The sequence below is a fragment of the Hyla sarda genome, chromosome 9 (assembly GCF_029499605.1).
Source record: "Hyla sarda isolate aHylSar1 chromosome 9, aHylSar1.hap1, whole genome shotgun sequence".
In the NCBI taxonomy this organism is placed as follows: domain Eukaryota; kingdom Metazoa; phylum Chordata; class Amphibia; order Anura; family Hylidae; genus Hyla; species Hyla sarda.
The window spans coordinates 163100519-163118287 of NC_079197.1; the positions used below are offsets into that span (position 1 = coordinate 163100519).

The window sequence follows — 17769 nt, forward strand, 5'->3', positions numbered from 1 at the left end:
TATACAGCTCTTTAGTCAGATGAGCCAAATATATCTGTTCTGTGACTGGGATGTATGATGATATAGGGTCATGTGACCTGCGGTTGGGCTCGGACTCCAGGCCGTATTATATTCTTGTGAAAAAGGCCTAAATACGGGATTGCACGGTGACATTAGTTGGTTGCAACACCTGGAACTGGAATGACACAGTAATGCACACATTTACATATTGGCCCTGATTTACTATTAAAGGTTAAAGGAGATCTGTAGAGAAATATAAATTATCCCCTATCCAAAGGATAGGAGATAAGTTAAAGATCGTGGGGGGTCCCAGACGGTCAGACCCCCCGCAACCTCCTGAACAGGGTGTGCAAACCCCCGCACGGAGAGCCGGCAGACATGTCTGCCGGCTCTCCGTGCGGGGGTTGGCACACCCTGTTCAGGAGGTCGCGGGGGGTCTGACCGTCTGGGACCCCCCACGATCTCCCATAGAGAAACATGGAGGGGGCGTGTTGGCCGCGGCTTCTTGTGGGGGTTGGAACGGCTGCTTCCGGCAAACTGGTGGACCCCGTTTAGGAGATCACAGGGCGTTCCAGCCGTCAGAACCCCCCCGTGATCTATAAACTTATGCCTATCCTTTGGATAGGGGATAAGTTATTTTTCGCTTCACTACTCCTTTAAAGGGGTACTCCGCTGCTCAGCTTTTGGAAAAAACTGTTCTGAACACTGGAGCCTCCCCCTCATGACCTCACACCCCCTCCCATAGACTTGCCTTGAGGGGGCGGAGCGTGACGCCATGAGGGGGCGGGGCTGTGACGTCACGAGCTCCCGACATTGGCTCCAGCGTTTGTTCCAAACGCTGAGAAGCGGAGTACCCCTTTAAGAGGTATTAGGGTTTTCTGTTAAGTTGAATTCCCTTCCCAACACACTGTTTTAGACTGTATTTACTCTTCTGGCGCACGCTCAATTTTGTTGCAGTGCGACATACAAAGTTACGCGTAAGCACTAGAGATGAGCGAACTTACAGTAAGTTCGATTCGTCACGAACTTCTCGGCTCGGCAATTGATGACTTTTCCTGCATAAATTAGTTCAGCTTTCCGGTGATCCCGTGGGCTGGAAAAGGTGGATACTAGGGATGTAAGAAAAAATCGATTCTCGCGATAATCGCGATTTTTTCATTTGCCGATACAGAATCGATTCAAAATATTTTTGAATCGATTCTTTTAGGGATGTGGAATTTTTAATAAAACGCACTTTTCTTACCTGCCAACGAGCCCGCGGAGCTCCGGTACAGGTGTTCGGGTCCCCGGGCTGTATTCTTCTTACTTCCTGTTAGTCCGGCACGTCACATGGAGCTTCAGCCTATCACTGGCCGCAGCGATGTCCCGCCTCCGCTGGTGATAGGCTGAAGCTCCATGTGACGTGCCGGACTAACAGGAAGTAAGAAGAATACAGCCCGGGGACCGAACACCTGTACCGGAGCTCCGCGGGCTCGTTTGCAGGTAAGATAAAGTGCGTTTTATTTTTATTTTGCAGCCCGGACGGGATAACATAAAAAAAAGTGTGCACCGGAGTACTAGATCGCCGCTGTCAAAGCTGACAGCGGCGTCTATTGGGATCTATGAATGCTCCCAGGTGGGCGATATATTCGCGATGTATCGTCACCTAGACGGTATCGCGATATATCGCGATATATCGAATCGCCACACTGGTATCGCGATTCGAATCGAATCGCCAAATTCTTGGCGATTCACACCCCTAGTGGATACAGTCCTAAGAGACTCTTTTCTAGGACTGTATACACCTTTTCCAGCCCACCGGAGCACCTGAAAGCTGAACTAATTTATGCAGGATAAGTCATCAACTGCCGAGCCGAGAAGTTCGTGACGAATCGAATTTACTGTAAATTCGCTCATCTCCAGTAAGCACAGCTACAGGGTAGGAAAAAATTTGGTCCCCTGCTGATTTTTTATATTTTTTTGCTCACTGAGAAGTGATAAGTCTAGATTTTATTGCTCAGCTTATTTGAAAAAAAAAATAAAAACATTTTTTAAATAAAGTTATGAAATTATTTAGAATTTATTTGTATTCGATCAACCAACAAGATTTCTCCCAGGTGTCTTTTAACCAGGTTAGGCTGCATTCACACCACGTTTTTCCAATACTGTTCTCGTATACGTTTTCAATGTGAAAACCGTACAGAACTGTATTGAAAACCGAATGGATTGACTCTCCATTGAGAACCGTACGCCAAAAGATTCATCAGGTTGTGTCCGTTTTGCATCCTGTACTGTTTTGTCAGTTTTTTTTTCCCGTACCCAAAACTGTAGCCTACGACTGTTTTTTGTCCGGGTGAAAAACCGTATTAAACCATATACTTTTTTTTTTTTTTTTTTTTTTTTTAACATGGGAGTCAATGGGAACCGTGCAGAACCGTATGTGCGTACAGTTCCATCCGGTTTGCACCATACGTTTTCTTTTTACTTTGCACAGTTTTTTTTCATGGAATTTAGATCAAACAAGGGAAACTTTATTCATAATGGAGTGAAAAGTTAAAAACTTATACTTTTTTTCTTTTAAAAAAAACGGATGCAGCCGGACATCATTTGTCAAACCGTATAGAGATTAAAATTTGTGCACACGTTTTGATACAGTTTAGTCCGGTTTTGAGGAATCCGTTTTTCATCAAAAACCTGATACGGGAACTGCATTGCAAAAACGTGGTGTGACTGCAGCCTAACAAGTGGAGAGTAGCAGCCTATTCTAGGGCTAGGTTCACATGACCTAAAATGCGCGGACTGTCTGCCTGGAAAACACTGGAGGACAATCCGCATATTTGCTTGTTCTGCCAATGCTGGGGCCGCTCGGAAATGCGCCGTCTCCATAGACGGCAATGCATTTCCAAGCAGAATCCGCACAATCAATGAACCTGTTCTTTGTTTCTGTGGACGTCGAAATGAGGATTTGCGCGACCGAAACATCAAAATGCCAAATATGAGTGAAAAAACACATTAAAAGGAAAAAACGCCAAGTGGGTTTGGCGTTTTATGAATCCCTATTGAAGGCTTTAGCCATATTGTATCTCAGTGTTTCCCAACCAGTGTGCCTCCAACTGTTGCAAAACTACAACTCCCAGCATGCCCGGACAGCCTTCGGCTGTCCGGGCATGCTGGGAGTTGTAGTTTTGTAACAGCTGGAGGCACACCGGTTGGGAAACACTGTTCTGTGAGAGATGTCCAATATCTCAGCCGATCTACGGGAAATCTTACCTTGCTGTACGGATGGATGAGACAACAGGACACAGCGATGTCGGCCAGGCTCAGGCGCTCCCCTACTAAGTAAGTCCGTACTTTAAGGTGGCCCTCTAACACTTCCAGGATCCTCTTGAGCTCCGCAAGGGAGCGCTCTTTTATCTACAACAAGAAAAAAAATCAACAGAATACAATATTCGGCTAAAAATCCATGAATATAACAATTTATCGTCACTACACTATGGCTTTACCTGCGTATGGTCCACTCCATAGGCCGCCGGTAACAGGTCCGATTCGGCGTAGTTCACCCACTGCTTAATGAGAGAGAACGTTCTGGGGTCCCCTCCCCCTGAGAGGGTCTCAGGAGCCAGCATGTAAGACACGGCCCAGGCCCCCCATACTGAGCCAGTGGCGGGAGACAGCAGGCATGGGAGGGGAAGACCGCGAGGCCCTGTCTCCACCTCCTGCACCGCCGGCCGAGGGTGCGGAGAGTACTGTCCGGAGATGCGCACCCACACGCATCGCGGGTCTGAGGTAGAAGACAGAGGAAGGTAGAGAGTCGACATGGTGGAAGGGGGAAGCCAATACCTGCAAAGGAAGGGGACAACAGTAAAAGTATGGCTCCTAGAAATACAGTGAGCTACAGACCTAGGGGGAGGAAAAGTTGCTGAGTTGCCCATAGCAACCAATCAGATCGCTTCTTTCATTTTTGAAAAGGCCTCTGAGAAATGAAAGTGAAAGCGATCTGATTGGTTGCTATGGGCAACTCAGCAACTTTTCCTCCGGACAGGTTTTGATAAATCTCCCCCAACAGGCTTATACTTAGTGCCATTCAGTGTGCATGCTTCTGACAACAATATACACTTACTGGCCACTGTATCAGGTACACTTCATACTTTCTACAAGGTGCTGCAAACATTCCTCAGAGGTTTTGTTACATATGGACACGATGACATCCCACAGTCCCTCCATCAGGGACAATATGACATCCCACAGTCCCTCCATCAGGGACACGATGACATCCCACAGTCCCTCCATCAGGGACACGATGACATCCCACAGTCCCTCCATCAGGGACACGATGACATCACACAGTCCCTCCATCAGGGACACGATGACATCCCACAGTCCCTCCATCAGGGACACGATGACATCCCACAGACTGTCTCCATATGGACACGATGACATCACACAGTTCCTCCATATGGACATGATGACATCACACAGTTCCTCCATATGGACATGATGACATCACACAGTTCCTCCATATGGACATGATGACATCACACAGTTCCTCCATATGGACATGATGACATCACACAGTTCCTCCATATGGACATGATGACATCACACAGTTCCTCCATATGGACATGATGACATCACACAGTTCCTCCATATGGACATGATGACATCACACAGTTCCTCCATATGGACATGATGACATCACACAGTCGCTGTAGATTTGTCGGATCCATGATGAGAATCTCTGGTTCCACCATATCCCAGCGGTGATCATCTGGTGACTGTGGAGGCCATTTGAGTCATGTGACCTCATTGTCCTGTATGAGATGATGTCACGTGACCTCATTGTCCTGTATGAGATGATGTCACGTGACCTCATTGTCCTGTATGAGATGATGTCACGTGACCTCATTGTCCTGTATGAGATGATGTCACGTGACCTCATTGTCCTGTATGAGATGATGTCATGTGACGTCATTGTCCTGTATGAGATGATGTCATGTGACGTCATTGTCCTGTATGAGATGATGTCATGTGACATGGGGGATTATCCTGCTGGAAGTATCATCAGAAGATACAGGGGACACTGTGGTCATAAAGGGATGGACATGGTCAGTAACAATACTCAGGTAGGTTGTGGTGTTTATACCAGGATCAAGTGGTACTAAGGGGCCCAAAGTGTGCCCAGAAAATGTCCTCCCCACCATTACACCCCCACCAGCCTGAACCTGATACAAGGCAGGATGGAAAACACCGTTAGAGTAAAGTTTATAGTGAGACCATTATGTGGCAGTTATTCTCCACCTTTATAAATTGGTTCTATGTCCAGTAAGTCATTTCCATATTTGCTTGCTGTCAATGAATGGCACCATTCTAGGTCACATCTAAAATGTACAGTGCCAATGCTATTTCACAGCTGAGTGTTTGTTACAGTTGCATCCAGCCTTGACAGCTCCCTGTGAGCTAGATACATGAGCTGTCAAGGCTGGATGCAACTGTAACAAACACTCAGCTGTGAAACAGCATTAGCACTGTCCATTTTAGATGTGACCTAGAATGGTGCCATTCATTGACAGCAAACAGATATGGAAATGATGACTTACTGGACATAGAACCAATTTATGCTGGGCCTTGTAGTCACCATAAAAGGTGGAGAAGAACTGACACATATAGTCTCACTCTAAACTTTCCTCCAGCTGTTACAAAACTACAACTCCCAGCATGCCCGGACAGCCGAAGGCTGTCCGGGCATGCTGGGAGTTGTAGTTTTATAACAGTAGGAAGCACGGAAGCACTGCTCTAACCCCCCGCACTGTTACCCCATCATCCCTTATACTAAACCCCCCATTTACCCCCACATCCCCTCACTCACTTTTCAGCTCCTCGCCGGTGACGTCACACACAGTCCGCCCCACGTGTATTTTCATTCCCCATTCGACTTCCTACTTCCGCCCTCACAGCGCAGCGCCGAAGGACCCCCCCAGTTTGCCCATACAGGGCTGCCCAAGGCTTCCGCCTGCGTCTAAAGCCGACTTCCAAAATACGATTCCCATATTTCCCTTGACGTATATCTTTGAATAAAATAACACTATACACAGCTTAAGTTGTGTCACAATGTAACACGCTAGGATCTATCTACACAGGGGCTTACCCTGGCGATTCCTATTCAGGGAATAGTCAGGACAGCCCCTAATATTTGAATACAGAAGCGACATCTAGTGTTGGAGGCTGGTAATGACAGCCTGATGCAATCACATGGACATAGTAGTTCTAGGGCAGGCAGCTGTCAGTTTGTCCCTGTCTGACTAATAGTGACATTTATTAAACTTCAAAGCTTATAGTGTCATCTATTTAATGGTAAAGAGTCAGGGGGATGTGTAGGATGAGGCTGACTCAGGTCTGTGCATTTATGACTGTTCTTACAAAGAGGCGCTAAGTGCGTTTATCAAGTTGCGACCTGAATAGGTTTGCATCACGCCATGTCCGGCTATATAGGCCGTTGTAATGGCCGCCAAGATTATGTCATATCATCGTATTTATTCACGGATTCCTGGATGTGAATTATTTTTAGCATCGCATTCAACATTGCGATTTCTGCATCCGCTTAAAAAAAAAAGTATTGTTAATACAGGACGGCCTAAAACCGTATCCTAAAAAATAAAAAAACGTATGTGTCTAAAAATCCGTATACGGCAGACGTATGTTGGTATATTTTTATATGTTTTTGTCCGAATTGTAATATATATATATATATATATATATATATATATATATGGTGTACGAGTAAATGGATAGAAACGTATGGTAATAGGATTCCGCGCAATTTACATAGACAGAAATGTTTAAAGGGGTACTCTGATGGAAAACATTTTTTCTTTTTTTTTTTTTTTAAATCAACTGGTGATGCCAAAAAGATAAACAGATTTGTAAATGACTTCTATTAAAAAATCGTAATCCTTCCAGTACTTATTGGCTACTGAATACTACAGAGGAAGTTCTTTTCTTTTTGGATTTCTTTTCTGTCTGACCACAGAGCTCTCTACTGACACCTCTGTCCATTTTAGGAACTGTCCAGAGCAGCATAGGTTTGCTATGGGGATTTTCTCCTACTCTGTCTGGACAGTTCCTGACATGAATAGAGGTGTCAGCAGAGAACACTGTGGTCAGACAGAAAAGAAATCCAAAAAGAAAAGAATTTCCTTTTTAGTATTCAGCAGCTGATAAGTACTGGAAGGGTTAAAAATTTTTTTTATAGAAGTAACTTACAAATCTGTTTGAACTTTCTGGCACCAGTTGATAAAAAAAAAAAAGTTTTCCACCGGAGTACCCCTTTAAAATTGTGACAACATTTGTATTTTTATTTTTAGTTAATAAAAAAAAAAAAATAATGGATGAAAGCGTAAACAGATGTCGCCAGACATTCCATATGTGTGTGTGTGGGGGGGGGGGGGGGTGTCCATACACAGGAGATCCCAGTGGTCGGACCCCTCCCCCTCGGATCTATAACTTTTTCCCCATTCCTTTGGATAGGGGACAAGTTATCTTTCACTACAGAACTCCTTTAAAGGGGCGGTGGAAAACTTTTTCTTTAATTTTAAATCAACTGGTGCCGGAAAGTTAAACAGATTTTTAACTTACTTCTATCAAAAAAATCTTAATCCTTCCAGTACTTATTAGCTGCTGAATACTACAGATGAAATGCTTTTCTTTTTGGAACACAGAGCTCTCTGCTGACATCACGACCACAGTGCTGTCTGCTGACATCACGACCACAGTGCTCTCTGCTGACATCTCTGTCCATTTTAGGAACTGTCCAGAGCAGCATATGTTTGCTATGGGGATTTTCTCCTACTCTGGACAGTTCTTAAAATGGACAGAGATGTCAGCAGAGAGCACTGTGCTCGTGATTCAGCAGAGAGCTCTGTGTTCAAAAAAGAAAATAATTTCTTCTGTAGCATTCAGCAGCTAATAAGTACTGGAAGGATTAAGATTTTTTTTAATAGAAGTAATTTACAAATCTGTTTAACTTTCTGGTACCAGTTGGTTTAAAAAAAAAAAAAAAAAGTTTTCTACCGGAGTACCCCTTTAAGGAGACTTATCTCAAGATCAAAATTTATCACCCATCCCACATAATATCTGTTCAGGGAGAAGGGGGGGGGGGGGGGGGATCTGACTTCTGGGACCCCCATCAATCAGTAAAATGGGGCTTCCTTGTCTTATAAGTGAATGGAGCCGCAGCATGCATACTCCGTCACCGCTCTATTCACTGGCTATGGCACTGCTGAAGATAGCCGATAGAGATGAGCGAACTTACAGTAAATTCGATTCGTCACGAACTTCTCGGCTCGGCAGTTGATGACTTATCCTGCATAAATTAGTTCATCTTTCAGGTGCTCCGGTGGGCTGGAAAAGGTGGATACAGTCCTAGGAGACTCTTTCCTAGGACTGTATCCACCTTTTCCAGCCCACGGGAGCACCTGAAAGCTGAACTAATTTATGCAGGATAAGACATCAACTGCCGAGCCGAGAAGTTCGTGACGAATCGAATTTACTGTAAGTTCGCTCATCTCTAATAGCCAAGTGCAGCCCTGATAAGTAAAGAAGATTACGGCATCTACTGGTAGGTAAAAACTTCCATAAGCTTTATTTCTCTTCCAGGTGCAATCAAATAAAACACATAAATACAATGATTGCACAAGGGAAAGAAATAAAGTTTACGGAAGTTTTTATCTACAACTGGATGGAAACTTCATTGTGTGCTTAGTATTTATCCTGTGCAACCATTTAAACCAGTGGTGTCCAAACAGTGGCCCTCCAGATGTTGCAAAACTACAACTCCCAGCATGCCCGGACAGCCGTTGGCTGTCCGGGCATGCTGGAAGTTGTAGTTTTGCAACATCTGGAGGGCCACCGTTTGGACACCACTGATTTAAACCATTACTGTGCACTTCAAGGGAATGTTCACATTATGGAACTCCGCAGGCAGCGGTTGCCGACAGAATACGGCGGTGTTGGACCACTCGGAAATGCGCCATCCCCATAGGCCGGGGATTCCGCAGAGGACATGTCAATTCTTTCCATGGACCCCCGAATCAGAACTTCTGTGGCAGATATTTCTGTTGTGGAAATTCTACAGTGTGCACGGTGCAGCAGAATCCCACTGAAAAGAATGGAAGTCAGAATGGAATTTCGGAGAGAAATTCGGAAATTCCGCTGTGTGAACATATCCCTAAAATTCCACAGTGTTCACACTGCAGAATTTCTGCCGGAGATCGAGCCGGCGGCGCTAGGACGGAGCAGACGGCATTGCTGCCCCCATAGACTGCAATGCATTTCCGGGTGGATCTTTTGGAAGATCTGCTCAGAAATGCATTGCCATCTATAGGGAGGGCAATGTAGTCTGCGCGGTCCTAGTGCCGCCGGCTCGATCTCCGTCAGAAATTCTGCCCAGAAATTCCACAGTGTGAACTCAGCCTAATTCAAGAGGAATTTACTCGAGTAATTCCTCTTCAATTCTCCGCTCCATATTAATCCACATCCCCTCTGCCCATTGACATTAATGTTATTTCCGCTGTCCTGTTGACACTGCGGAAATTCTGCTAGCAGCATTCCGACGCTGAATTCCATTCCGCTTGAAGAAAGAACATGTTCATTCTTCAAGAGGAATCCGCTAGCAGAAATCAATTGAAGTCAATGGTAAAAAAAAATTCCACCCGACATCATTTTCGCGCGGAATTTGCACGGAGATGGCTGAAAAGCCCTTCACTTCTTTCTCCCCCATGTATGGGCGCAATTCCGCACAAATTGCGAATTACCCGCGAAAAAAAAAACATTATTTCCGCCCGTAAATTTTTCAGCGTGAATTACTCTCCATTTACTCCGTGTGAACGCACCCTAAGACATCTCTCACTTCCGAGGGAAATCCTACTCGGAAATTCCATTGCAGCAGAGTCCCATTGGTTGCACCGTGCACCCGGAAGAATTTTTGCAAAGGAAACATCTGCTGCGGAAATTTTGATTCCGGCTTCTGCAGAAAGAATAGACATGTCGATTCTCTATGCAGAATCCGCTTGGAAATGCATTGCTGTCTATGGAGACGCATTTCCAAGCGGTCCTAGCGCCGGCATGTTCTCCATGCTGTCTGTTGGATGTCCACATAAAAATGTATTCCGCCGTGTAAACATGGCCTAAGAGTCAGCGCATTATGTACTTGTGTAGACTTTATACAGCACTGCGCTATTTTCAGAGATCTATTCACTCAGGGGTCATCCGGCAGATACTTATCATCTGTCCTGTGGATAGGAGATAGGTTTGGGATAAACTCTTTAAAGGGGTACTCCACACCTAGACATCTTATCCCCTATCCAAAGATGTCCGCCGCTGGGGACCACTGGGATCTAGGCTGTGGCACCCAAGACATCTTCGCTCCGTGCCGGATGACTGGCGATACGGGGCGGAGGCTCGTGACGCCATGGTCATGCCCCCTCAATGCAAGTCTATGGGAGGGGGCGTGATGGCCATCACGCCCCCTCCCATCGACTTGCATTGAGGGGGCGTGGCCATGACATCATGAGTGGGGCGCAGCTGTGAGGTCACGAGCCTCCGGCGCTGAACCCGACGCTCTAAACGAACTCCGGTGCAGCATGGAGATCGCCGGGGTCCCCAGAAGCGGGACCCCGGCAATTTGACATCTTATCCCCTATGAGATGTCTAGAGGTGGAGTACCCCCTTTAAGACACCCTATATTAATGTGAGGCTTCAGACCAAGACCTCTGTACTAAATTCAAACTCCAGATCAGATCTCTGTACTAAATTCAGGCCTCAGAAGAGACAACCCCCCCATTCCCCTCCCCCCACCCCACAAAAAAATATATATATATAAATCTATCCACACCACTATATTAAAATCACATCTGCTTTTTATATTGTAAAATTTTAAATAAATACTTTCAAAAAATAAAATAAAATCACATCTGCTAAGTTCAGCCCCCCACATACAATATATTAACAAACACTAGGACCCCTGGCTAAGAGGGCATTTACTGCCTGTCAAAAATAAAGGCCAGCAAGTGAAACAGCGGGGACCATGTCTCGATTGAAAATGTAATTCATTTCCAAAATACCATAAATGTCAGACAACTCTATTAAATAATAGATAATGGCTGACTCCTTTGGGATGTTGCTCCTCCTCCCCCGGCAATCAGGCGACAACTATATCACTGGGTGACCAGGATGGAAAATAGGGCAAATTTGGGCAAGAATTGACTTGAGAACGGGATGCCAGCTATGAGAACTGGATGCCGGCTATGAGAACTGGATGCCGGCTATGAGAACTGGATGCCGGCTATGAGAACTGGATGCCGGCTATGAGAACTGGATGCCGGCTATGACAACTGGATGCCGGCTATGAGAACTGGATGCCGGCTATGAGAACTGGATGCCGGCTATGAGAACTGGATGCCGGCTATGAGAACTGGATGCCGGCTATGAGAACTGGATGCCGGCTATGAGAACTGGATGCCGGCTATGAGAACTGGATGTCGGCTATGAGAACTGTATGCCGGCTATGAGAACTGAATGCCGGCTATGAGAACTGGATGCCGGCTATGAGAACTGGATGCCGGCTATGAGAACTGAATGCCGGCTATGAGAACTGAATGCCGGCTATGAGAACTGAATGCAGGCTATGAGAACTGGATCCTGGCTATGAGAACTGGATGCTGGCTATGAGAACTGGATGGTGGCTATGAGAACTGGATGCAGGCTATAAGAACTGCATGCCGGCTATGAGAAGCATGGGTCTTGTCCACCATTTGGCCCTTTTGTCACATTAGAAGTTGCGCACAGTAGGGTAAGTGCCCTGCAGGTTTTGTACTGGGGCCTGGGAACGTTGAATTATGTCACAATAAGCTCAGCCCTGGTGAGTTGGCAGTCTAGTGAATGGGTTGAGTTGGGAGAAGGAAGGACAAAGGTAAGAATTTCAATGAAGAAAATTCCATATTAGTTTTCAAAACCATTGTTGGACCAGATCGCCAAATGTCCATTATAACAAGGATAAGCCCAAGCTCTTCTACTGTTTGGATCCAGAAGAAGGTAAAATATCCCGTGTCTATGGTGATGATAACTGCTTACCTCATACTGTGAGGAGATCTGCAGGTTACCTGATCAGTGATCAGGTCCAAATACCAAAGGGACCCCCGACTATAAGCCACTTATAGGACCCCCCATAATAAGCGAATGGCCTACCTGTCGCCCTTCCACTGGCCGGGTATAGGAATCCAACGCTGCTGTTATAGCAGTCTGTGTAATAGTGAGAGATCAGACTCTGCTTCCCTGGGATGAGCGAAACCAACATCAAAGGCGAGGAGAGAAGCGGCTATTGTTACACGTTGCAGCACTTACTCACCGAGTCCCATATTACAGGATTCTATCCTTGTGTAGTGACGCCTTAATGTGCTCTTCTGTTCTGCACTATTACTGGTCCTGTCTATGTCTTAGGTTGTCTGACTCCAATGCACCTTACAGAGGAACCATTTATAAATACCCTATTATAAGGTTCTGATTTAAAAGAGGTACTCCGGTGGAAAACGTATTTATTTATTTATTTTAAATCAACTGGTGCCAGAAAATTTAACAGATTTGTAATTTACTTCTATTAAAAAATCTTCATCCTTCCAGTACTTATTAGCTGCTGAACACTACAGAGGAAATTATTTTCTTGTTGGAACACAGTGCTCTCTGCTGAGATCACGAGCACAGTGCTCTCTGCTGACATCTCTGTCCATTTTAGGAACTGTCCAGAGCAGCAAATGTTTTCTATGGGGATTTTCTCCTACTCTGGACAGTTCTTAAAATGGACAGAGATGTCAGCAGAGAGCACTGTGGTCATGATGTCAACAGAGAGCTCTGTGTTCCAAAAAGAAAAAAATTTCCTCTGTAGTATTCAGCACCTAATAAGTCCTGGAAGGATTAAGATTTTTTTAATACAAGTAATTTACAAATCTGTTTAACTTTCTGGCAGCAGTTGATAAAAAAATAAATAAAGAAAAAGTAGTAATACCCCTCTTAAGGTGAAAATGGGCTTGGTCCTTAAGGGATTGAGTGGGTCTCTGTAGGGAAAGTCTAGTCCTACAGATCTCACTTGGGGTCTCCAGACCAGGACTTGCGGCCGTAAGATGTTTGTGTAAAACCGGCCTTATGCTTAGTGTGTCCTGAGCCTAGAAATCTGTGGTATGTGCAAAGTTGGCTAAAATGTCTCTTATCAAATCACTATTCAGACAAGTATCTGCTGCTTCAACTTGGACGTAGACCTTAAAATCTTTGTACAGCACCAGTCGGGTCAAGTGAAAGTTCTGGCTTTATTTGAGAATTCAATATAAAACATAAGAACATGCAATAAAGAAACACCTGACGTGTTTTGTGCTCTCTGGCACTTAATCATAGTGTGCCAATAAAATGTATGAGGAGGCTTTTCATTTCCTAGCTATATCTCAATGAAAAATAAAAAATGTATCTAATCGAGGGGGGGTACGACCGCTGGGACCCCCCACGAACTCCCGTACGGGGCCCCGGCTCTGCTCCTGTAATGACATGTTGCACCAAGCATGGACGTTGGTCGAAACACGCCCCCTCCATTTATCTCTATGGGAGAGGCGAAGACATACGAACGCTATGTCTCCGCCTCTCCCATAAGGATGAATAGAGGGGGCGTGTTTTAACCAGCTCACGGGGGCGCTAAAAACCACCTCACACCAGTGTGAGGTGAGATTTCCGAACCCATGCAGAAACCGAACCGCTCCTCCCCTCAGCTCTTTCGCTCCTCCCCTTCGCTCTCCGAAGTCTTCCGAAGCTAATGATACGCGCATTAGAGGAGCAGAGTAAGGGCCTCGTATGGACCCCCCCCCCCCCCACAATCAGGCACTTTTTTCCCGCCGCATATCTTCTTTATTGAAAAAGTTTTAATAATATCCAATATGGCTGCCATTACTGCTTTATCAAAGGATGATACCCAGCTTTTTCAAAATACTGAATGGAAAAACTTGCCAGTTATGGATTACTATATCCACGGTACTGCATAAGGGCCCATATCTGAAGAGAAGTAGTTCCAATGATTTCGTATTACCACATACCACCATACAGTGCCATACAATCTGTGATAAAACACATCATTGTGCCTCTTTATAAAAATCTGAGGCATTTAGAGGTACAATATAATTGTATAATAGATTGGTACAACACAGATCTCTGATTTGTAAATGACTTCTATTGAAAAATCTTAATTCTTCCAGTACTTATCAGCTGCTGTATACTACAGAGGAAGTTGTGTAGTTCTTTCCAGTCTGATCACAGTGCTCTCTGCTGACCCCTCTGTCCATGTCAGGAACTGTCCAGAGCAGGAGCAAATCCCCCATAGCAAACCTCTCCTGCTCCGGACATTTTCTGACACGGACAGAGGTGGCAGCAGAGAGCACTGTGGTCAGACTGGAAAAAAAAAACCACACAACTTCCTCTGGAGCATACAGAAGCTGATAAGTACTGGAAGGATTAAGATTTTTAAATAGAAGTCATTTACAAATCTGTTTAACTTTATGACACCAGTTGATTACAAAAAAAAAAGAAAGAAATGTGCATGAGGCTTTAGAAATAAGAGACGGCTTCTAAACTTATCACAAAACTATAAATAATATTAAAAAAAAACTTTATATAAAAGGCTTATATAAAACTTTACATAAAACTATATATAAGATTTATTGTTGTTGAAAAAGGCAAAACTACACCCAAAATGACACATCATGAAAGGGATATAAACTTTATGGTAAGTCGTCTTAACTCCTTTTAAGATATCCTCAGTAATCATTGTAGAACATCCCTAAATACATTATAAAACTATTCACAGTGGTGTTTCCACACCTAGGTGCCTCCAGCTGTTGCAAAACTACAACTCCCAGCATGCCCGGACAGCCGAAGGCTGTCCGGGCATGCTGGAAGTTGTAGTTTTGCAACAGCTGGAGGCACCTGGGTTGGGAAACACTGAATTTCAGGGTGCTATATTGTGCTGCGGATGTTGTGTGATAGGGTCTCACAGCTCTACATCCCCCCCCCTTGTGATTATAAAAACGTGAAACGTATCTGAGGGTGGGTTCACACCAAGATTTTGCTATACGGTTCCTGTATCAGGTTTTTTGATTAAAAAAAACGGATTCCTCAAAACCTGACTAAACTGTATCAAAAAGTGTGTACAAATCTATCTGTATACGGTTTGAAAAATGATGTCCGGTTGTATCTGTTTTTTTTAGAAAAAAAAACGTATACGTTTTGAACTTTTAACTTCATTATGAATAAAGTTTCACTTGTTTGATTGAAATTCCAAGAAAAAAAAATGTGGAAAGTCAAAAACCGTATGGTGAAAACTGGATGGAACCGTATGCACATACAGGTCTGTACGGTTCCCATTGACTCCCAGGTTAAAAAAAAAAAACGTATACGGGTCAATGCGATTTTTCCCCACACCAAAAACCGTGGTAGGCTACGGTTTTCTGTCCAGGAAAAAAAAAAAAGAGTAAAAAAACGTGTGGTTTGAAAAACGGAGACAACCGTATACAATATGGTGCATGCGGTTTTGAATGGAAAGTCTATGGCCACGGTTTGCTGTACGGTTACATAAGTTTTTTTGTTTTTGTTTTTTTTAAAGTATCCAAAAACTGTATAGAAAAATCGTGGTGTGAACCCACCCTGAGAACTAAGCCAAAGATGTAGAAAGAAGAGGAATAGTAATGTGAGGATCTGCACTTTTTAGGCTATGAGAATTGGCGCAGTTTGCACCTATAGGGGGAGATTTATCAAAACCTGTCCAGAGGAAAAGTTGCTGAGTTGCCCATAGCAACCAATCAGATCACTTTCACTTTTGAAAAGGCCTGTGAAAAATGAAAGTAGTGATCTGATTGGTTGCTATGGGCAACTCAGCAACTTTTCCTCTGGACAGGTTTTGATAAATCTCCCCCCATAGGGTCTCCATGGGGTAGAAGTGGGTCCTAATCTGACCAAGGACCACTTCTACATGGAAGATTTCCTCACAGTTCTTTGTTTTCCTCCATTAGTCTCCTATAAGTAAAGCCATATATACCAAAAATGAAAGTTGCCTGAACCCACCGATTCCGGTGGGATTGGCCGACCATCTAATGTAGATATGGGGGGGGGGGGGGGGAGACGGACATCCATTTATTTCACTACAGCAGATTTCAGGACAAGAGGAGGAGATGTTGGATTCAACATGCCCAATACTTTATGGAGATATCTGGCAGCGTCTTTCACCCCTCTCCCGATTCAGAATACATGCACGCTCAGCCAAGCCGAGTTTGTATATGTGTAGCGGCTGTACAGTTATCTAAAATGTGCGGCCAGATTAAAGGGGTACTCGGGTGGAAAACTTTTATTTATTTTTTTTTTAAATGAACTGGTGCCAGAAAGTTAAACAGATTTGTAAATTACTTCTATTAAAAAATATTAATCCTTCCTGTATTCATTAGTTGCTGAATACTACAGAGGAAATTCTTTTCTTTTTGGAACACAGAGCTCTCTGCTGACATTACGAGCACAGTGCTCTCTGCTGACATCTCTGTCCATTTTAGGAACTGACCAGAGCAGAATGTGTTTGCTATGGGGATTTTCTTCTTCTCTGGACAGTTCTTAAAATGGACAGAGATGTCAGCAGAGAGCACTGTGTTCCAAAAATAAAAGAATTTCCTCTGTAGTATTCAACAGCTAATTAGTACTGGAAGATTTTTTAATAGAAGTAATTTACAAATCAAAAGTGAAGCACAGTTCTATTGAATTTACTCATCATGTACCATTTTATGGTATTAGTCTAGAGGCTTATGGTACCTTTCCTCTTTTTATAATTTAAAAAATCTGTTTAACTTTCTAGCACCAGTTGATAAAAAAAATTAAAACATTTCCAACGGAGTACCCCTTTAAGACTCTACAGTACGCGTGTCAGAAATAAAGACGTCACATTATGAGCCCTATTGATGTGGGTATTGAATATATCTGCACATGACTGCAGAATATATTGGCGTTATATAATGCAACAAGAAATAAAGAACGAGAACTAACATCAAAGAATCTCCGGGATACAAAACACAACTAATGTCCAGAATAAAGGAACTGAAAAAAGCTCTTACAGCGGGTGAAATAAGACACCATTGTGACTGACATAACATTTCCCTAGATGTTAAGAACCCAGGTAATCCATACATACATACAAAGACACCAAAACAAATATGATCAGACATAAGGTTATGTGCAATATTGTGAGATGACACAGGGAAAAAGTAGGGAGTCGCAAAAAAAAAAAAAAAAAAAAAGGCATGGAAAGCCAAGACAACAGCTGAAATCAGTAATTAAAAAGCAATCTAGATCCATTGTCAGTGCAAATTAATATCAGGTGGTTCAGACCCAACTGATAGTTACAAAAAAGGTCTCATTGCCAAGGTGTCACACAAGACACAACTCATGATGGGGAAAAGCAAAGAGCCGTCTGCAGAACTTCACAACCCGATTGTTGGATAACATAACAATGGCGTTGGTTACAGGCGCATTTCTAAGGTTCTGAATGTCCCAGTGAGCAGTGTTGGGGCCATAATACAGAAGTGGGAAGACAATAATGTCAACATAAATTTGTCTCGACCAGGTGCTCCTCACAAGATACAGAGGAGTGAGAAGAACAATCAGTTGTCCAAGAGCCGAGGACACTTGTAGAGAGCTTCAAAGAGACCTGGAGTTAGCCGGGACTGTTGT

The 17769-nt window shown here is 44.0% G+C and overlaps 1 protein-coding gene across 5 annotated transcripts in view; it reads right to left on the reverse strand.

Annotated features, from left to right (window-relative positions):
- The window catches only part of VARS1 (valyl-tRNA synthetase 1), a 69929-nt gene that overhangs the window by 42113 nt on the left and 10047 nt on the right, over positions 1-17769 (reverse strand). For 4 of the 5 annotated variants that reach the window (XM_056539525.1, XM_056539523.1, XM_056539526.1 and 1 more), the window contains exons 2-3: positions 3483-3819; positions 3250-3393 (exon numbers count right to left, since the gene is read on the reverse strand). In XM_056539525.1, coding sequence (XP_056395500.1) covers positions 3250-3393; positions 3483-3819 — 481 coding nt within the window. Of the gene's footprint in view, positions 1-3249; positions 3394-3482; positions 3820-5845; positions 5956-17769 lie in introns of those variants that run through there. The other variant, XM_056539527.1, reaches the window with a different exon arrangement.